Source organism: Carassius gibelio, chromosome A24 (assembly GCF_023724105.1).
Source record: "Carassius gibelio isolate Cgi1373 ecotype wild population from Czech Republic chromosome A24, carGib1.2-hapl.c, whole genome shotgun sequence".
NCBI lineage: Eukaryota > Metazoa > Chordata > Actinopteri > Cypriniformes > Cyprinidae > Carassius > Carassius gibelio.
The window spans coordinates 3,407,303-3,430,986 of record NC_068394.1 but is presented as its reverse complement, the minus strand read 5'-3'; the positions used below and the strand labels follow the sequence as shown (position 1 = coordinate 3,430,986).

At 35.3% G+C, this 23,684-nt stretch overlaps 1 protein-coding gene across 1 annotated transcript; it reads right to left on the bottom strand.

Annotated features, from left to right (window-relative positions):
- Positions 1-16,712: 16,712 nt before the first annotated feature.
- Positions 16,713-23,349, bottom strand: LOC127946250 (ubiquitin-conjugating enzyme E2 variant 2). Its single transcript, XM_052542701.1, has 4 exons — positions 23,260-23,349; positions 21,342-21,490; positions 20,042-20,167; positions 16,713-18,436 (listed from the first exon to the last, which is right to left on the bottom strand). The coding sequence occupies exons 1-4, from the start codon at positions 23,273-23,275 to the stop codon at positions 18,290-18,292; spliced, it is 438 nt and encodes a 145-aa protein (XP_052398661.1). The 5' UTR covers positions 23,276-23,349; the 3' UTR covers positions 16,713-18,289.
- Positions 23,350-23,684: the final 335 nt, after the last annotated feature.

The following is a 23,684-nucleotide window of genomic DNA, read 5'->3' as shown; positions in this document are numbered from 1 at the left end:
GAGGTGATCAAATTCAATGCTGGTCAAATTCAACAGTCTAATAGAGCATTTCCAGGATTTAAGGATGCACGGGTTTTAATTGCAGTTTGCAAGGTTTTGGCCATCAAATCTATGAAATATAATCATTTGAGTTAGTAGAAAGTTACATTCAACCATTCTTAGTAGGACAGATGAAACTTCTGACCACAAAGTCTACTGACAGTATTGGATAGCAATAGGAGAGAAAAAATACTTTCTTTGTCTTTAGTTCTGGATTTTCTTCATATATTGAACAACATCTTTACAGATTATTATTGTGACAGTAATAAACTCTGTGGTGTTATTTTGATCTATTTTCTTTACTCATCTAGTAGATGTATCAGCTCACAATGTTGATTTGTTACTGCCGTCCTGACCAACAGTCCCTAACAATAAACTATTAAGCATGAATAATAGCAATTACCTCCAGCTAAGGATCCAGTTATGCTCCATTAAGATGCTTATAAAACCAGACTGAATGGCTTGAGGCAAAAAAAAAAAAAAGCAGCACCGTCATAAACCCGACTCCCTGTTGCTCGTACAAATTGTACACCTCTGCCGGTTATTATCCCTTGGCCATGATAATCATGAGACAATCACAATTTTTTACTTCCATATGTGATCCTAAGTGATAAATAATACAAGTCATGCATAAAGCCATTGATGGAAATGAACGTGCATGACTGTTTTTGGTACTATTACAAATGCATTGTGGCGATACAGTGATGGAATCAGATCCGTACTTTGATATTATGCTACAAGATCATTATCATATTCATAATTCATTGTACTCCAATAATCTCAAAATGAATGGTAATATTTTTATATAACATTGGTATCAAGACTAGTCCATCTGGTGCTTATTTTGGCCAAGAACTGTCTTCTAATACAGAAAGGGTGTGACTAACTGACATTTGGAGAAATCAATCAAAAAATGTTTTCTTTTGTTTTATGTACTCTTTTGGAGGGGTTATCTGACAACAACTGAACTGCAAACATTATTGAACAAATCTCATAAAAATATTGGTTGCAATTTATTTTACAGTATGTGTACTTACAGTGTACCTAACTAAGAAAGTTTAAAAAAAAAAAGGTAAAAACAAGGGTTAGGATTAGAGGTAGGTTCAAGGTTAGTAATTAGTTATTACATAGTTATTGTAATCACTATAATAAGTACATAGTATGTACATGAGGAACAGGACTGTAATATAAAGTGCTACCAAAATATATTTTGCTTTACAGCAAACACGCACTATAGACAAAGCCAACATATTAGTAAGAAACATATGGAAAGAAATTATGAATACTTAAAGATTTTATGCATAATGTTTTATCAAGGTATTCATAATGCACATTCATTGTAATGCAATATATCTTTTCATACATAATTGCAACCAAAGTTAGAATGCATTATAGAGAAAGGCTTTAAGTAAAGTCTTACCAAAATGATGGATAAACATAACAAAATATAATAAATAATAAAATCATGAATAAATAAAATAAAACCTAATATGATATAAATAAAAGTAAATGAATAATTATAAAGTATAAAATAAATAAATATAAAATAAATAAAAACTACAATCACAAATAAATAAATGAATAAACTTTGTGATCAATCCAAAAGTAAAACCTACTGATTGTTTCAGTTTCAGTGAATATCGAGTTTACAGTGCATGCTGTGTGTGAACTCTGAATATTGAAATATTTGATGTCACTAACCTGGACAACTTTAGCAAATCCAGCTATTAAACTTCATCTTAGTATCTGTAAAAATAAATAAATCATCATTTCCACCTCTCAGACCTAAAATCAGTGTAGCACCACTTCAGCCAGCTGTTGGTATTTTTGTGCATGATATCAAAAACACTGTATGAGCACAGAACATTATATAATATAATATATATAATATATAGACCTAATGCTTTTTTCTTTTTCCGATTAGCTCACAAAGAAGCATTCTGTATCTGTCACGCATGAGTATTCGCACAGACCCATTTCCGGAGTTACTGTGGGGGGTAAATGTCTTTACGCAGGGCCTGATAGTGACTCCGAATCATCTGACAACACAGAGCAGTCGTTCAAAGGCGGCTTTGATGGTAAAGCTGCACTCTCTCTTGTTCTCTCCCCCCTCCGAGCACATCTCCTCTGCCCTTTCTGTGACTTCTCCTCACCCCTTCACCCCCGGCACACACACATTCCACACTGCATGCTGTGAAAAGCAGGCCTGTTGTGTGGCACAGCCCTGGCGGCAGACTCTGTCACGTTTACAAGCCGCTCCGCCGGCCCCCACTGTGAGCCCGTCTCCAAGCCCCTGCTCCCAAATGACCTATAAAACACTTGCCTCTCACACCAACCTGACCTTAACAGCTCACCATGAGCCCTCTAATTGTGCCATTGAGAGCTAAATGTGCTCTTTTGTGATGGTCGGCCATTAGATCATGACGACTAATTGGCTGCCTGTATCTCTTTCCACTGCGCTGGATGTGAAATGGTAAAAATTGAATTTACTGCACCAATGTTTTGCACAGTGTCTGGGGTGTATGTGGACGTCGGTGTAAGTGCATTTTTGTTTAATGGATTGCAGATATGTAACGTGACGTATTTAGTATGCAGTGCTGGTGTTGGCTGAGTATACCTTAGAATACAAAAAGTAAGAGATTGCATTGTTGAAATACACCTTTTAATTAGCTACAGTTGCCTATTATATTGGCTATATATATTATTATATAGGCTATGCTATATACACACACACACACACACACACACACAAACACAGTACAGTAACATGCACTTCATGTTAAAGTTAGGCCAAGAGTAATCCACAAAAGTAATCAAATGTAGTCCAATGATATTACCAAAAATGTGTAATGTAATGGATTACGTTACAAACTACAATTTTTGTCCTGTAATTCAAAATCTGTGATGGATTACAATTTGCATGAGCTAAATGCATGAAAATAAGTGTAAATATAACCAAAATGATTTGTAGTTTCGGTGTCCATAAATAAAAATAGAAACATGTTTTTTTTAAGAATTGGGCTTGCACCAGCTGTAAACCAGCATTCTCAGGGGTCAAAGGTTAAATGCTTAGAGCTCACAGAAATTCCAATAGGTGATCTTCTTAACCCATGATTTACAGCACAACAAGACACTTTACACATTCACTAAATAAGAAACAAAATACAACAAAATAAGATCATCTGCTAACTAACAGGAACAGCGTATCTGTACCACAATAAAAAAAGAGTACGGTAAATTTTATATAAAAGAGTTAATTATAGGTATAAATTGTATAGATAAATAAAGTTCCAAATTGTAAACAGACAAGAATAAGTGTAAGAAATAATCTTTGAGAGTCACTTCATTAGACTACAATCTAAAGGCACAATACCTTCTTCTTATCACATCTTGTACATTTTTAAAACAAGTACTTTAGTTGTTGTGAAACTAAAACAGTCAAATTGGAATCACGATCCTTCTAAGAAACAGTCATTAAAACAGCACTGAGAGTTGAAGTAGGAAAGAGGTTACAGCACACGGACCTCTGGATTACAATCACTGGCTGTGTCTTTGCTTCTTAAGATGAGAACTGCAAGAATATCATTCCCAGAACCGAGTGAGAGAACATTGTTTTAAGAAATCCAAATGACTTTTGGAGCACAAAACTGGCAAACAATCCCACTGATGGAGTGACCTGAACAATTTACCAGACTGGGGGTTGGACTCTTGACTTGAACCAATAATGATCCACAACAACCCAGAACAACCACCTCTAGATTCATAGCGGATTTCTTCTTGGTTAAGCAAAAAAATTAATAATAATAATAATAATTTGCATAGCTAATAGATTACATTGACATTAGGCTACTCTTACACCAGATTTGGTTCACCTTATGCCTATGGGTAACCATATAAAGCTTTAAATGCTTGTTTGTAGGCAAACAGGCATACATACATGTAAGAATAATCTACGAGAAGCACTTTATTAAACTAAAACTAAAGATAAATTACTAAGATCCCTGAAGATTTGTTCAGGTAATATAACAAGGCTGTATGACCTTTATACAAATGCACCAATAGTTAAAGTCATTATAATGTGACTCAGCCACAGTGAGAGCAAAGGGGCACAACGTGACAGAAAAATGAAGTGTATAAGAAGAAGTAATGACCATGCAGGCAAAGCTGAAATCGACCGATTCCTTTTATAGGCATCCAGCTCACAGCGGCTCAGTGTCAGGTCCTCGTTCATAATTACAGCCTGTTTAGATTTTTAGGTGCAACTTCAGCAAGAACTTGTGCCAAAGCTTTGTTTTGAACTGACTTTAAAAACCGAGAGAGGCTTCTGTATTTATAATGTTTCTGCTTTAACTCCAGAGTTTAAAAACTGAAATGGATCATGTTCACAGAGACATATCAATTTATCATTTTCTGTTCAGAATGAGTTATAAAAATGTGCTTTGTCAGTTTATAGCATCCAAATTCACAGACTATGCTAAAAGTAAATATAGATAGATAGATAGATAGATAGATAGATAGATAGATAGATAAATAGATAGATAGAAAGATAGATGGATAGATAGATAGATAGATAGATAGATAGACAGATATAGACATAGATATATATAAATGATAATTATAATTATCTAAAATGTAAATATTTAACATTTTAATTTGTTAAAATAAAAATATGGTAACTATATTACACTATTTTATAAATAACATAAATATTATATATTATATTTATTATGTAAAATAAACCATTTTGCCACTGTCCCACATTAACAAAATATTACTCACAGAAGAAGATATATGTCACAAATATTATTCTAAATTATTACAATATTAATTACTACTAAAACAAGTGAAATATATATCAAATGAATGTATTCAAAATTATATATATATATATATATATATATATATATATATATATATATATATATATATATATATATATATATATATATATATATATATATAAAATATTATTAATTAAATTAATTAAAATGAAAACAAGTTAAACATATTTAAATGATGCATATTGCATAACTGAATATATATGTGCAATAAATCATTTTGGCACTGTCTCACATGGGTGCAATGTGTAATCAGAGTCCTGAAACAAACCCGGCTGAAAAGCACTGTATTCCTACATTACAGTAAATCCTATGAAGTCATAACAGGAGAGAAGTTGTGATGTCAGATTCCTGGATCTTTCACAGATGGAAATCACTGGCTTTCTGAAAGTGTGTCAATAGTTTTAAGGTTCCTGTACAACACCTGTAGTATTCCTTCACATCTGTCAGCACTAGCACGAGTATTATGGTCATATCACATTCAATTATAACCAGATTAACACTCAAACTCCAAGTGATGTATTAAATCTCACCAACTTTTAACTGGTTATTGCAGCTGATGACAATAATAAAGAGACTTTCAAACATCCTGGATGCCCACTTGTCCTAGTAAGCAGCGTTTAGACTGGATGAGAACTATTGTATGAGGATTAATGGAAACCAGATGTTGCGCTTGTGTCCTCACAATGAATGGCTCTATTGGGAAAGCAGGCAGAGTCTCAGGGGACATTCGGCTCAGCCGATTGGTTCACACTGAAACAACAAGGCCAAGGTAAACGCTGATTTGAAGGAAGGTTGTGTGTGTGTATTTTGGGGGGAGAATTTAGTCTTGGACGGCGGAGCCTAAAATAAATCGTTAGGGCTAAAGGAGGAGCTTAGCTCATCCTCTAAGGAAAACAGAAACTTTCGCAAATGACTGACATGGATGATGACTGTGGCGCCAGGCTAGTGCAGACTGCTGCCCACTTTCTGAGGCTTCATGGGAAACGGGGAATATCGGGGGAGCCAAACTGTTTTTGCACTGATGTCACAGAGCGCTGCAGCATAATTTGCCTTTTTCAGCACATTGTTCTCAAACTCACTTTCTACATCCATGTGGTTGAGTTCACTGTTACCGCACTGCGGCGAAAGACCTGCTTTTACTGGCCAGAGCTGCTGCGAGAGCACACAGTATCTGATGATAGAAACGCCACACATCCTGCTCAGCTAAATCAATGCAAAAATAAAGGTATTAGATTAAAAACTTGAAGAAGAAAAAAAAGTACATCAAATTTTTTTTTTTTTCTTTAGATATTTGGAATTTTGAACAGTATATATATTGGCAACATAAATAAAAGGATTGTTAATCGCTTAACTTCTTGTCGACAAATTTATACATTCATATTCTAAACATAAGTGAAAGATGCTTCAATACTGAAAAAAATAAGCTCCTCTACAGTAGTCAACATTTGAAGTGGATCAAAAAAGTTAGTGTACTGTCTTTAAGTATGTATGTATAAATTATGTTTGTATATATGCATGCATAAAAACATTTTAAATAAGTAGAAGGACAAGCTGTATGGAAACACGTTATGCATACTGCATACATCTCAGAAAGACATATAGTTCAATACCATTACTATATCAGCCCAGCGTCACAGCCTAATTGGGTTTGGAGCCACTTGGCTCTCTTTATAAATGAGGTGTGGGGTCGTCCAGACACAGGAAACTGACCCAGACCCAAAATGTGCCCTCAGACATGACTGATGCACTCACTCCTCCTAATCTGACCTCTTGCGAGTTTCTTTCAGTCTTAAAATACAAACAAAATACTGTGCCCACAAATAGAGAATCTAGTCTGGCCATAATTTATAAAGCACACATAAGATATGATATTAGAACAGTTTGTGTGCATAGAGTTTGAGAATATACAGTTGCCACAAACAGTATTTGTATGAACATATCTATTAACATATGAAATATGCAATAAAAAAGGGAGTTTATATCTTACAATTATAAGTTATAGAGTACAAGTCATAGAGTAAAATACAAGCAAAACATGTTATATAAAGGCATAGAAGTTAGTTATAAAACAACATATATTGTTCAAAATGAAAGTATTGAGTTTTTGTGTTGGTCAAGCGTTAGTGGAACATGTTTATAGTACACAGAATAGCTCACCCCAAAATAAAAATCTGCCAAACATGTTCTCACCCTCAGGATCAATCTACATCTGGGATGACCTGAGGGTAAGTACATTTTGGGCAAATGTTCAGCTATTCCTTTAATGTGATGAAATACACCTGTGGTTACTCTGTGAACTTTAGGAGAACTGACGTCACACATGCACTAAATCACCAAAACACCAGCTGACTAAAAGACACAGAGAAAAATGATGAAGAAACGTGAGAAGAAAAGCTCTTTGCAGATGCCATTCATACATTTCAAGTGGTTCGACGGTCAAAGTACTTTTTTCGGGTCATTATAAAAGAGAAACAAAAGAAACATCCAGCATTCAGAGAGTAATTAATCATATTTTCAGCTAATCTTGTTGCATAATTATCCTCTATTCTGACAGTTGGCTTTCTGACTCGGCATTCGCAGCCAATCTGTAATTCAGAAGAGTTACAATTACAGCCCATGATTAGAAAGATGGGACGCTCGGAGCACCTCTTCCTAACAACACGTCCTGTGCCTGTCCGAGCCCAGTGAGCACAAAAGCTGCGGTCTAAATCGAGCCGTGGCTCTCAGAGCAACAATAGCTGGAAAGAAGGAGTGTGACGGAGCTCTTCCTTTGACAGAGGGGCAGACGGCCCTGTTTTGTAAGCATTTCCATCCTGTGAAAGTCCCTCAGAACAGAGAAAGCCCTCCACCTGCCATGAAAGTCAAAGGCGCTCGGGGCCGACCACCTTTCCAGGAAGGGACACTGATATCACTGATCCGGGATCAGGGGCGGAGGGGAACGGACGCACACAGCGCCCTTGCTTTAGGTACAGTCTCGGAGCCCGGGGCCCCTCCTCCTGTTCGACTGGCGCCAGTACTCAATGGGCCCTGCACTTTGATTATTTGTGTTAACAGTTAATTTAGCACCACAGACACATGTGCCAAAGCTGCCTTCACTTCCTCATGCTTCACTAACAAATGTGACTTTTATGAGTTCTTTTGCACAAAACCAGACACCCCCACTACTTCCCCACACACACACACACACACCTCCGGCTTGCTGGCGTCGCTCATAACCCTCTGCCGACCGACAACTGCCTTTCACGCACATACACAAACACACACAGACTTGGTGCTAATCGCTTCCACATCTTATGTGAGGAGTTATTTCTGGCTCCTCTGTTCCCAGTGTTTGCATTATCAAGGATGCATTTCATGTCAGAGCGGAGTTGGGTTAGGAGAGCAAGAAAACTTCTGATGCCTTTAAACCATGTTTGCTTCCATGAAAGAATAAATAAAGAGCAGACGTTTGCTTGGCATACTCGAGTTTAGCATCAGTGTGGCTTTTCATTATCTGGAAAACTGGTTTGATATATAATCATTTTACATTTTCAGAAGAAACAATGATGTGTTGATTTGCAATTACTAAGATCTCATCTCATTGCTTTTTAGTCTCAACTCAAAAGTCCAAAAAGCCAAGTCTCAAACATGGTTGTTATCATCAGCTAACACTAAAACTGTAAAATTGTTCCTGAAATAACACTAAAAATAAAAAAGAAATGATGGATGTAAACTAAAAAAGAAACTATTTCGGCAGTTAACTAAAATTAGTTTAGGTTGAGTTAAAGTAAAAAAATAAAACCACTAAAATAATAACTGCTAATACTAAAAGTGAAATACTAATTGGAAAATAGCTAAATAGTATATATATATATATATATATATATATATATATATATATATATATATACAGTATATAACCTACTATAAATGACAGCACATAACACATAGCATAACAAATTAAATTAAAATGAAAACTAAAAATATAAAAATAAAAGCTAATTCAAAATATTAATAAAGTCTATAATAGTACATAAACAATACTAAAATAACACTGGTCTTGTGACAAAATACTTTTACTTTCAATTTTACCAAAATATTTTTTTCACTTAAAAGTTAAAAGTTAATGCACACACTTAAATATAATAATAATAATAATTACATTTAGAATAAAAAAAGTAAAATAATAAAATATAATTTACAAGTAAATTCATTTTAAAATAAACTGCAAAATGATTCAATACTTAATAGTTAAAAATAATTCATAGTAAATATCACATACTTAAATACTTAATACTGTTGACATTGTGCCTTGACCATTACATCTAAAAACAGTGATCATATTGAAAAATCAGTAAACAGAGCTGAACTATCAACAGACCGGTCACTGGTTCAATTATCAGGAACTGATCAAATATTGCACTTAATTATGTTGCATGCTATTTTTTATCCAAATGTATATGTATATTTAGGTCAGTTTGGATAAAAGTTGTCTGGTGACTGCATAAATTTGAATAAAAATAAGAATAAAATCTATATAAATCTCTCATTCATAAAATATCAGATTATAATCATGCATATAAAATAATTTATTCTTGATGAATGGGGAAGGGGGGTGTATGGGTAACCCATCATAAATTCAGTTGAAATTGTTGCCCATACAATGTATTTGACAAATATTCACCTTATATAAACACATCTTAACGGAATAAATCAGCAAAGCAAGCACGATCTGCATGGACACGTCTGGATGCCGCTGTAGTTGGACACTGACAGTGCTGAGAAAGACCTCACTGGCCGCACACATGAGCTCATGCCAGAGCTATGCTGCGTCTCAAGGCCACAGGAGCCTCTGAAACATCCTGACTCCACTCACGCTCCGTCTCTCGTCTGAGCCACGACTAGCTCCATCCCACCAGAGTCGAGGAACGCCATCCAAAACCTCAGAGGACACACCACTGCGGCCGCTTTTCTACTTCTCAAAACAGAGAAGGCTGACATGCTTTCATTAGTCTTTCGAGAGTAAACAGAGACATGAACCATGAATGAAATCTGATACCGTTAATGATACATCCAGCCAATATGCACCAATAGAAAACATACATTTGATGACTCTTTCCATCATTTGAAGACCCCTTTAGAAAGATTCACCTGTTGTGAATGTTTATGCGACAAAGCTTCCGATCAATTTTTAGGTCCAAAAACATCAAAATGTGAATAAGTGCACAGTATCCTGAACATACATCATTCGTGTTCAAGGGCCTACACATAAACCTGTAGCTCAAGCAGTAACAGGGTTGGGCACTATTCAATATTAACTGACAATTAATCGAACAAGGTTTTTAAAATTCCAATTCCCTTAAAGGCTGAATACACATTTTTGCCCCAGTTTACAGTTTAGACAAATTTAGATAGTTGCTGAAAGTCAGTCAGCCTGCCGATCTTGGGTCGTTGTAGTTGATAGATTTCACAGAAAATAATGTAGGGTATGATGGATTGTTTAACTATAGACTGTAATTCATCCAGTAAGAGGATGTCAAACATATTTGATTTTTAAATCACTTTTAGAACGCAAAGGGTCGCAAATGGAATGCAATTCGAATTTGAATTTAAACAAGTGGAATTCACAAGAAACTGAACTTTAAATAAACGTGTGTAATATTTAACTAGAAAAATTTGAATTCAATTATGGCTTGCCTGAAAGTGTAAATAAGTAAATAAATAAGGTTTCACAGGCCGAAAGGATAAACAACAAATAGATTAAATGTACAAAAAACTTTCAATGCATTGACCAAGCTGAAAAACATTATTTTTAAGAATGCCACTGCCTGTTGAATTTCTTTCAACTGTAATTCAGTGAAATCCAAAAGGTCACACTTCTGAATGTGTGAATGGATAAAATATATATCTTGTTTTGAATGAGACTTGTTTGGGCTTTACAAGCAAACAACACAATGAGACCTAAGTTAAGAAGGTTCTAGCTTCTTAAAGGAAGTGAAATGCATTCAGTGAAGCGCTAATGCTCAAGCCATGCAAAGGGATATTGTCTGTATCGTGGCTTCACAGGTTGGCAGGTTCATGTCCCTTATTCTCCCTGCCTCCTCTTTCCTTCCCGGTATTGTCCTACATCCTGTGGACTGCTTCTGCAGCCTGTGCCACAACAGCACCAACAGGGACCAACTGTCTTTCCAGCCAGTCTGTCACCACAACATTTGTCCCCTAGCCCGACCTCTGCAGGTTTAAGTCTGTCCCACTGAAGCCCGTGAAGAACTGCCGGCTATCCCATTCTGCTCTCCGATGCGCTTGATTGGGAACCTCTTGGAACACAACAATCAGGTGTAACATTTAAGTTGAATTTAATACAATAACTAGATGAATTGATGTTTCAAGTATTCATTTTGCTAAAATATTGTTAGATGCCAATTATAATGGAGCACAAGACGCCAGTTTTCTCATTCTACTGTCATGATGCAGCAAGAGCTTGAAGGGAATCTTACTGTGCTATTTAGTTCAAAAGGTCACCTGTAAATAAATAATTCTGGGTAACACTCTTTTTTATATAGTGTACTTGTTAGACGTCACGTGTACTTACTAAAATAATAACCATTGATTGTGCATAAATCCATGCAACAAACCCTCATTCTAACTTTAACCGTACAGTAAGTAGTTAATTAGTATTAGTTAAATTACTTAAGTTACATGTAATTGCTTAATTACACATAATCACTCAAAAAATAATAATAAATAAAATAAAATAATATATATATATATTTAAATCTATACACTGAAAGAAATTGATTTAGAAATTGCTAGTAAATAAAAATAAAAAAAAATACAGAAATGAAAACTAATTTCAAATTAAATGTGAAATTTCTATTAAGAAAGACTAAAATAGATTTACTTGTAACAGGTACCTGGTTTTCTTAAAAAATAGGGTTTCTTGTTTATTATATGCAACTTTGAAGAATCATTTCTGACAGTGTGCAATTAAATGTTGTTTGGTTCCCCAGTGTTCTTCAGAATATCTACTTTTGTGTTCCACGAACACCAATTTTAATTTTTGAGTGAACTATCCCTTTAAAAGTTAGTTAAGATATTTAGTTAGTTAATAAACAACTTAATTGCACAATCACATTCATCAAAACGTCATTTGCTTGTGTGTGTGAGTGTGTGTCATACAGGTTTCTGAACGACATACTGTAATGGCAAGATTAAATGATGACAGAGAAAGTACATTCAGGCCATGCAGACTACACAGTTATCCTGATGATTTTTATGACTAGCGACAGCACATTTCTGCAGTCTTGCTTTTGACAAAAGCACAGCCCAATGTCATTTGATGGCTCGGTCTTGCTTTGAGCTTTATCAAAAGCATTTCGAATTGCCTTGACGTGCCGGTCCATTTGTCTGTCACGCCTCACAAAAGACAAACTGCCGATATCGACACCAAAAAATGTTTCATATACTAATAGCGAACATTAACAAGAGATTTACTGACTCTCTTTGCTTTAAAAGGCCCTGTGTGTAAAATAAGGTCAAACTAACTGTAAGTAGCCGGGTCTGATTCGACATACACAGCTCCAGGAAATATATGGCAGCAGATTTGAGGTTTCGAAAGAGACGTTAACAGCAATTCCACTGGCGACAAGTGCTATTACTGATGGCACCAGCGCAGGAGACGGATTACAGCCCGCAGGGCCAGTGAGAGTGACGCTCTGCGGCCGTACATCTGGGATTGTGTTTAAGTCTCCAAGAAGCCAAAACTCTTTTAATTTAAGAGCAATTAAGTGGATCAGAGCCCCTTTCCCACCCCGTCCCACTTTCCTTGTTTCCCCTTCTCTGCCTCACTCCGTTTTCACCCTTGTTTTATTAGCTATTTCCTCTCTTCCAGCAGCAGCGTGAACGCTCACTTTTCCCTAAAAAAAAAAAGAGCACACTTTCTAATGCTTGCATTGCATAAACACACACAGACAACACACAGTAAGACCACCGGGACGAGGAGGGGCTGAGGCCGGCCCCCCAGCAGAACTGAAGTCTGGGGGCCGAAGCGCTCTGAGCCGGGCTGTGTTGCTCCATTTATGGGCGGTAATTAAAAACATCCCGCGGTAATTTAATAGCGCTCACAAGCCAGAGACACAAAGTCTGCTGGCTTTGCCCTCTGAATAAATAACTTGGAATGGGATCCGTACACAGCTTATTTGTTCTTCTCCTTTCTCCCCAGCATGAATATATATTTTCTTTGCCTTGTTGCCTTTCCTTACAAAGAGAATCTACAGGACCAAAAACTTTAGGGTAACATAATAACTTCATGATAACTTCATTAATTCACCATGCAGTATTAACAGACCAGTTAATTCATATTCAAATATAAAGGTCAAGAAAGTTTGAATTGTACAAATGCATATAAAAAGAAATATTTAATTTAGTATACATTTGCTATAAAACACACATAATGCATATATATATACATCTACACACATATATTTAACAAAAACATAGTATATAGCATAAGTATAACATATATATTTGCATCGCTCTATCTCCATTTATTTAAGAAATACATGCTCTCTCTATATATATTTATACATATACACATATGCATGTGTGTGTATAAGTATGAATACATAATACATATATATATATATATATATATATATATATATATATATATATATATATATATATATATATATATATATAATAAAAAGTAAATACAAGTGGCACTACACATACCAGAAGTGTATATTGTAGATTATATTATAATATAACAATGCTATTATAAAGCATTGTTCTGTCCCAAACTATCCAACCACATTATTTAATATTATGTTAATCCATCAATTTCCACAACGCTAGCAACCAGACTGCACTGCTTTATTGTTCTTATATAAGCATCACGCCTGCAGCTTCACTGATTACATTGTGACGTCACAGTCTTGATGTTACGGTTTACTTTGCAGCTCAGCAGAGCATTGAGTAAACACACATCAGACGGTCTCCAGCAGATATTTACAATTGCATCTCATCGGTCAGGAGTGAGAGCAGGCGACAGGAGGAGATGAGAAAAACCACACATGATTTCAATCTGCCAGAGGTTCCAACACTCACAAAAGAGCAGTCATGCATATTAGCAAGACTGAGCAAACATTTGATACTGTACAAATGCGCTTGCTGTCGAATATGACACTTGACAACCCTTTATAATGACTTTCATTAAGCACTATAATGCTAAAAATATATGTAGTTCATGCATGCAAAAGTTCATATAATCAAATGTCAGTTGTCTGTCTAATCAATTATATTAGAAAAGTATGCATACATATACATTACATAACGAAAAAAATTAATAAATGATAGTTTAAGATTTATAATTTTGCTTTAAGATATACTGTATATGAAAAAAAGGGAATATGAAAATTTCTAATTTGAATGTGCTTTTTCAACTTTTTGAAATGCAATAATGTAATGCAACAGTTATAATGCAATGCTGGCTTAAAAGACTGCTTGCACCAATGAAAATGAATTATTCAGGCACATGACTTCTTGGTCACACTTGTCATACAAGCTTATTTAATGACAGAGCAATTCAGTTAACATCTGAAAGACATAAGTTTCTTTCTTTAATAAGGGACTTTTCCTCTCTCAGTGGCGGTTAATTCAGGATGAAAGGTCCCCTTGGACAGAGACAAACCTCTTACAAGTGTTGAGGATAATGCTCCAATTATACACAGCCCGAGACACAAAGACACCATAACATGGCCAAGAGCGACTGCTCTGGCTTCTGCTCTGTCGTCGGCTTTCCGTTTGGCAAGGTCAATAAAGCATGACTTTTTTGGAAACATAAAAATAATGCATAGCTCCGGCATGCAAAGTCATGGCAGTGCGCTCTAGTGATCACAGAAGACAACTGCATGCACAGAAGCTGCTTGTGAATTAGAAGCAGATGAAGGAAACTCATGGCTTTGCATATAGCGCCTCCTTGTGACATGCTTAAAAGTCAAAGCGTTTGATCATCTGTGATTCCTGCAGGAGTGATGTGACAGTTTTTCTCAACCTTGGTCCATGCAGGAATACAAATGTGTTTCGCTGATCTTGACAGAGAGAGCAATAAAACTAGATTAAACTAGAAGCATATTCACAAAACACATCATTCACATCTGAAAGAGAATCTAAGCATATTTTATCCTGAGGACATGCTGAACCATCTATAATAGCCTTCATTAGACATTCCTCATCAACCACCACAGTGCACACAGCACTAAAGAAGATATTATGAAGAATGTTGAAAACCAAACAGTTGACGGTAGCCATTGACTTCCATAGAATTATTTTTTTTTCATTCTATGGATGGCTACCAACTGTTTGAGAAAGTCTTCAGAAAGTCTTCCTTTGTGCTCAACAGAAGAAAGAAACTCATACAGGTTTGTAACAACTTAAGGGAGAGTAAAGTATGCCAAAAATTTCATTTTTGGGTGAACTAAGTCACATTTAACCCACTTGTGTTATGTTATGTGTTATGTTTTATTTATTTTTTTACTTATTTGGTATTTTTTCCCCCACCTTGTTACACTTTTGGTGTATTAATACCAAATATTGAAATCATTATTTTTATCAACTTGTTTTTGTTTAATTAACACAGGGTTTTTATTGCTTTTGAACTAAATGATCTGAATGCTTGTCTGTTTCTAAGTGAATATTGACAAAATTATCCATAAATATTGCTTTTTTCACTCAAGAACTGAGGTGCCTATGCTCTTATCAGTGAGGCATGTGATCAATCAGTTCCAAAAAGATTTCCAGCACAGCACAAGTTTAAAAGTGTCTGGGGGGTAAATCTCATTATAATATAGCAAACATATCAAAGCAAGTGACATCTGGGCTCAAATCCTGAAGAAGCTTTTCTCAGAATTCCCCCTTTTGCTGCTAGTCTCAATGTCATCTTTGAGCCAGAATGTGTCTAAATTCATTAAATGTACTCATTTCGAACCGTTTATCAAGTTTAATAACTTCTTCTCATGAAATGTTTTTATTACATTCATCTAATTCAGTGATATTCAGGCATTTTTACTGTGGCTTGAGTGTCCGAATACTTCACGGCTGTGTGATGCGAGGCTTGTGATTTTAGTTAAGAGAAAGAAAGACAGCCTATGTTGTGGCTGAGCTTCTCAGCACACAATAATTTATGTGAAATGTATTTCAAATGTCATCGATTCTACAATTTTTCAGCTAAATCTGTAGAAAATAGCATCTTGACGCTAACAAGACCCCTTTAGGGGAAACAAAATCAATATTTAATGGACAGGGAATATAAAATGGATGAGACACAATATTTTCACTGACAGAGAGGTCTTCTTCTGTCATGTCCGGTGATGGACCAAATGCCTTAAACCACAAGGACGAGACGGCAGGACTTATGTAATGCGATGCAATTCCTAATTAAATATTGAGCAATACTCAACCAGAAACCTAACAGACTTTAGGAATTAAATTTATGATTAGATCATAAAAAAAATGTCTCTATGCACCATATTAGTGCTTATATATATATAAATGAGGGGAGTTCCTTACATACTGCAAAACATAATGCAAGAGATACACCAACAACTGTCACTGGTGTTACTCTCAAATATACACCTGTGTAATTGATCTAATATTCAATTATATATTTCAATTTTATGAACATGAGTTCCTTAAAATTACATACTAGTAGGGGCAGATAATGTATAAAGCAACACTTCTGAGGGCACTGCCCAAATGACACAAGAAGTCTTCAAGATGACAATTTATTTTTTAATATTAATTCCATAAATACTACGAGCAACCTTGCAAAAAATAACCAGAGTAAGAAACGAGTGTGTTCCACAATGTTTGTTTTATTATTCTGAACATAGTCCCGGTGTCACAAATTCAACTTAACTTGATAATATGTCTTAAAAAAAAAAACTGAACAGGGAGGAGAAAATAAAAATATTTCTTAGGTGCATTACAGGGTGATTCATCTGTGGCTCTGAAAATGTCGAGACCGTAAGAAAACTGCCACTACATATATTAATTTGCACAATAACTGCCTATTCGTTTTCGCTAATGAAGACTTCAATAAAAAGATCATAAGCATAAATGAAGAACAGCACAACAAACCCCCACCATTCACTGGAATTACAACTGAATTGAATGATTCTCCTCGTTCGAGTACCTAAACATTATAACAGTAGTTCTAATGTAATCATTTCTGAAGTACTAGTTGGTGGTGTGATGAAAGCTACATAACAGCATGCTGTCGCAGTTACAGGTGGAGTCATAAAGCACTGTGGTAAAGCAAGGGCAAGTATACAGCAAACCCTTACCATTGACACAAAACAGTGATTCCTACCTCAAACTCACTTCTGAACTGATTTTCACAGTACGTCACCTTACGAAGTGTGTAAAATCTTCAAACGCTTTAGATAAACTTATGTAATGAGCGGTTTAAATGTTAGGGATCACAACAACACACACTTGTGTTGAGTTACACTGCAGTGACATGAGATCAATGTGAGCGTTTACTGGTAGGACTGATGTAGAAAATGAATCTTATCACTGTGAAAATAAGGCTGTGTCATTCTAATGATGCAAAACCGCAAATCGGCCACTCTCTGAATCCCGTCCCTGAATGGCAAGGGTTTGCGGTTTTATTCGTACAGTAACATCTCAGCGTATTTCTGCGGTGTGTGATTGACTCGTATACAGAGTGTGACAGCAGGTTGGAGAGTCATATTTTAATGCACCCGACAGATCCTTGTGCACGGTTTGATTTCAGAACAGAAGGCGTTGAAACACACTGCGATTGTGTCAAATACAGACATTAAAAACTAAAAACGAAACAGAAGAGAAGTTCAGCACGGCTCCCACCCTTTTTGTGATACTAGCAGACTACAGGCACACTTTTAGGACCCTTAACATTATTGTCAGTGTGGGGTTCAGATACACACACACACACACACACACAAAAAGCTGCTTTTTATGTTTCTCTCTTTTTTGAATAAGCATGCCATTGTATATGCATCCTATGTTTTTTTTTTTTAGTTTTGGTGTCCCGTTACTTTAACTTAAAATGAACAGATCTGTATATAAACCTCACCTAGCATGCCTTCTTTCTGCGTCTATGCTGACTGGATTCAGTTCATCATCATAAAGCTCATGGTTTATGTAAATCTTACTGGAAGAGAAGAGGTTTGTGCACTCGTAACTTTAAAACAGAATTGAACATGGTGCCACACAATATAGGCGTTTTGCTTTGTTTCTCAAGCTAAACTAATAGAAATGTCCAATCGTGCCCCCGCAGAGGAGACCGTTTGTGTGTGGAGTGAGTCATATTTGTTTCTTCTTTTTCTGATGGTTTACAAGACATTTCTAAGAGGTTTAAGACAGAGGGTCATAACAATCATTTACAATTAATTGCTGTATGTCTGTCCTTCCGGTGGTTGAGGAAGCTTCATATTCTCTTTGGACATCATAAGACGCCTTAGCTCTTGAAGAACGACTTTAATGCTATATGAGTTTTGCCATTTTGCTAGAATTGGTATGCTACGTGAATCCACCTGAAACAAAAGAAGAGACAGAAAGAAAGGAAGGGGACATGTGGAAATGAGTAACATGATTTGAGTTACAGCCGCACACGTAATTAAACACTGCAAGAGTGCATTTGCATTGCACCGATATCACAAAATTAAAGAATATACAGGATTTAATAAAGTTTTTTTGGGGGGTGATACAAGCTAAACTCGGTCAACAGCATTTGTGGAATCAATTCGATTCATTCCTCAGTTATTAAAATGAAAGGAATAAATAAAAATACAGTAGACATTAAAATACATAGTTTTAACCCATGTGCTGTTTTGTAATTAAATAAAACTTGGTGTTTCCCTGTTGAAAAGTGACTTATAAAAAACTAATAGTATATCTCTTATGCTATATTATCATCAAATCTTGGATTTCGAGGGGGTGAGGGGTCACAAAACAGCATAAACATTTTTTAAAACATTTGAGGGAAGTTGTTATGCCCTATATAAATTATAGTCCAATGCAATAACATTAGCATTTTCTGAAAAACAAAAATGCAAATCAATCACAACATGAGGATTAAAAGTATAGCTACAAGACTTAATCATTATACTTGTTGGTAGATAATCATTATTATATTGGTAACGCATATTTAAAAGCTCATCTGGCATGAAAACCAGTCCCACTTTTAAAAGTTTTGCATAAAAACTGAGGGATGAGTGAAAACTACTTTCTGTGCTTATCAAATTATGCCACAAATGCCGGCTAAACATAAAGCTTGAACACGTCAATGAGATTGCCTTTTTAAATGAAACATGCCAACTAGTTAAAAAGCACAATAAGAGTAAAAGCTTGAACTAGAGAAGTCAATTAAAGTGGGTGCAAATAATATCACTGTAGCAGCAAAAACGTATCACAAAAATGTCCTGTGGTATCAGTATGACTGTTATATAAAAATGTACCAAATAGAGCTCAATTTCCAGATGTGGCAGACACTTGTGCTTTATAATCATTACTGTAGTTTAAGGTAAGATGTGTTAATCTAGTCCAAAAACAAGAAACTGAATTCTTTATTGAGCATGGGGAAAGATCAGTGTCACTGCTGTATATTTTTAAATAAATAAACGGCTGTATGTTTTCCCTTTACTTGTCTACAGGTATTCAATTTAATATTGAATTTGAATCACAGCTTATCATATTTCCTCCTACTTGTTTCAACAAATTAGCTTGCAAAAATGTAGTTATTCTTAAACCAACATATTTCAAGCACAAAGGTTTTCATTCTATATCCAACAGACTACTTCTGCCAGCCATTAAGAAAAACGGACACAAATGAGAATTCAATATAAGAAAAGCCTCTGTGGTGTAATAAAGCGATTCATTTACTCTGGCTCCGTTTCTATTCTGGTTCCAGCTAAGACTCATTAGATGTGTTTGAGGTTCATTATTGGTTCTGCTTAGGCACAGTGAAAAACGTCCCTCCTCTGCAGTACTGATGTGACTCGAGGGCCTCTGTTCTGCATCGCTTTGAAAAACTGCAATGTCACACATTTCTAACAGTTTGATAAATGCTCTCTAACACAACAGACAATACCTTGATAAAACAACAATCAAAATACTCATTCATAAATGATTCAACTTACCATCCCATTGGAATTATTTATTCCATTCATGCTAATTTTCGTTACAAATCTAACAGTCGGAGGTACTTCGGGATATTTAGGTCCGCACTCCACTTTCAGGCTGTATATCCTGTTTTCATAATTAGTCTGAGAAATGAGGAAAAAGTCAAAGGTTACTGCCGAAATGCCGAGTGGAACATGAAAGTGAGAGGACAACGAACACACCAATTCATCAAAGAGAACAGACCCACACAACCTGAAAGAAAAAAAATAGTTAGCATTTTTTTTTTACGCTCTTTTGACGGATATTTGTTCATGTTTTAAGCATAAACTCATTTCATTTTGTTCAATTTCTCAGAAAACATAAATTTTTATCTCAAGTAAAAGTATTGTGAATATCAAGGATATTTAGACATTTCTATTGCAGTGCATGCACATTAAATGCTTTGAATTTAAGACTTTTAAAGAAGGGTGAATTAAGACTTTTTAAGACCCGCAGAAACCCTGTAACTTTTAACTTTAAATGATGAACAGAAAAGGAATAACAGAAAGGAATTCAATAATATTATCTCTACACAATTATCCTGCAATTTCCGGCTAGCCGGGTATTTTGGATGCAAAAGAAAACTTAACTACTTCTGTTTGGTAGTTAAAAGCTCCCTGAAAAAAAAAAACTAAAAAAAAAAAACTAAAAGATACAATTATCTTACATCACCTCTAGAACAGCACATTTATTATGGAGAATCTCACAAATAATTGGTCATATTTCACCCTGAATTCAAAATAATACATTTTATGAATTACATTTGTAAAAAATTAAGGAAATTTTAGGTCCTTTAAGATTATTTGTCATACCAATTCAGGATATTTTTATGCCTAAAATTTACTGCAGTTAAACAATAAATAAATAAACTAAAAAAAAAAACTGGACACAATTAATTTTGTTTTATTACCAACTGAGTAAATTACATTTATAATGAAAGTGCTTAACTGTCAGTACAATTGTGCCATTGCAAACGGTCATAAAAATAGGCTTTATTATCTTTATGCAAAATATAATATCAATAATTTTTGGAGTGAAATATGACATGGTAGGTTTCAGTTTACCCATTAAGCAAATGAAACAAATTCACAATTTATCCTGAAGACTTCTGAGAGCTCCATATTCCCCGTCCAATTCAGAACTTGCTGCCAATTGGAACAAATACATAAATAACTGAAGTATGTTTCTGCTGCAGCACTGCTTTCATAGCATGCATCTTTATCTTTCAGTCATGTGTCAGCCTGGACTACATTAAACATGATTAAACCGCAAACATACTCGTGCAGGTCCGATGATCATGCCTGTCCACCGTGTGAGAGTCATATCCTCGTCATCCTCCAGACCCCAGCTCACCGTCCCATCACCGACACCCTTCTGTCCTTCCTCAAGCTCTTCCAACAAACGAAAATTACGAGGGACTTTAACTCCTGCAAGAATCAATTCATGAACAATTATAACCAGTGTCTCTGTAAACCTTTGTTTGCAGCTGATTAGTTCATATTTGACATGTTTTCGATGAAGTATAATGATTTGTCCTAACTCTTGTATAATTTTTATACATGCTGTTTTTATGTGTTCATATGAATCGAGTGAATTCATAAACACCTCAATACTACATAAGTGAAAAGCAAAAGGAATAAAAGTTGATTTTGAATGAATTGGGAAACCTAAAATACACACTTTTCCTTTACTTATGAATATTCTTTATTAAATTTATGCAAAAAATAAAATAAAAAAGTTCGTTCAATTTCATTCAGGGTTCCCTCACCATTTGATCAACGAATTCTCATTATTAAATATGACATATTTAAGAAGATAGCACAGCTAAAAAAAAATTTTAATGCTTAATTTAAACAATTTCAGCTTTCAGCTTTGTGAACGTGAAAAACCTCTCATTTAAGGTGCAATTTCATTTAAATACTCAACCAAGACAAAAATGATACTGTAGGGCAGGCACATTTAAGTGGATGAAACCTATAAGATTGAAACACAAAATCTGTGCGGTATCAATTGTGAAACATTAGTAATCTGTGTATTTCAACACAGAGTATCACCCAGTGTTTTCATACCGCTGAAAAAGTGGAGGGACAAGACTTGCAACTTCAGGTGAGGCTCTAAAGGAAAGGCTGAATGATTCAGGAAATGACACCCATGTTGCTCTATCAGGGTTTATCACTTCCTAGCAATCTCAAAACGATCGCGACATGCACGAGCCTGAACAGCTTAATACATTTCTGATGATGCATCTGACCTCATGCAAACATTTAAGATACATATGCAAACACACGCAGTCCTACATTTCATTTACACATATGTATATCTAGATATGCAAATTCCCAAATTAGCCTGTGCAAATGTAAGGATCTAATCTCATGATCTGTGAGTTTTAACATATTTAAAGATACAATGCTGTTGTTTACATAGAAACTCTAAATGTGATTTGATCTGAACATACACGATCTTACACTGCTGAAATATGAAGCTACAGACAATATTAAATAATCGTAATACATTTCTCAAAATTTCATAAGTTTAACGGATTTAAAAGCTCTCCGTGAGTGTATAATAAATAAACATAATCATTAACTCTAAACCTCATGTAACGTTATTCTGTTTTGAAATGGCTTTATACGTTACTTGAACGAGTGTTGTTCTGCACCTATAAATCTATTTTTACAAAATCACAACGCAATCTTCTCCAAAGATGTGTTATCTTTAAAAGGTTTATATGACTCCGTGAGGAAGTAATAACCTGATCAGGTGCTATTATAACAGATAAACAGCAGTTAAAGGCCCGTTTATCATGACTCTGGACGGATCCAGCAGCAGCGCGCGTCAATGCTCCGCCTCGCCTCAGCACCGAAACACCCGCCCAACTACAATATTCAGCATTACATCTACACCTTACTACTATGTAAGAGCATAATTATATCTGATTTGTTTCTGTAATATTTACTAGCTGATACATACAAATAAATAGGATGTTATTTTTAAAGTTAATGTCTGAGTGGGGCCGTTAGCTCGATGCTAACACACACACTGTTTAAACCGTACACAGATCTGTTAAGTCAAATTAGTCAAGGCGTATGATCACGGGAAACCTCTCAGATAATCTATATAGGGTCTTGAGGCACGGGCTTGGGGCGTCTATTGTTAAAGCACGGCCGCAGAGGACTGTAGAGATTGTGAGACAAACCTGAGGAGGCTGCCATCTTCTCCTGTCCAAATCCAAAAGCGTACGAAAGCGTGACGTCGTCGTGTCATGTGACTAACGTCTGTAGAGAAAGGGGCGTGGCTCCACCGCAAAATTCTAAATATGTAATTTATTACGCTCGAGGTAAAAAATAAATTTACATTCAAAAGTACATTTGAATTCAGTTCAATCGTTTCACTAGTTCACCCTGAGGGTGTTGTATTTTTTTTTTATTTGACCGAGTTAGAAATATAGTTAATTGGTAATTTTATCTGTCCCGTTTCACTTTTCAGTCTTAGCCCTCTCTAATATATATATATATATATATATATTTCTTTTTAAGTAACAGACTAAGTAGTTTAAGTATTCTTTTTACTTAATCTGTTTAAATTCCTAAAATTACACAATTATATAATTCCCTCTCCTAT

What these genes read in the sequence shown, in the direction of transcription:
- LOC127946250 (XM_052542701.1), bottom strand. An exon ending in TGATCATCGGACCTGCACGA is followed by an intron (nt 20,168 to 21,341) that starts GTATGTTTGCGG and finishes CTCATTTCTCAG; the next exon opens with ACTAATTATGAAAACAGGAT. An exon ending in TAAATAATTCCAATGGGATG is followed by an intron (nt 18,437 to 20,041) that starts GTAAGTTGAATC and finishes CTTTTGTTTCAG; the next exon opens with GTGGATTCACGTAGCATACC.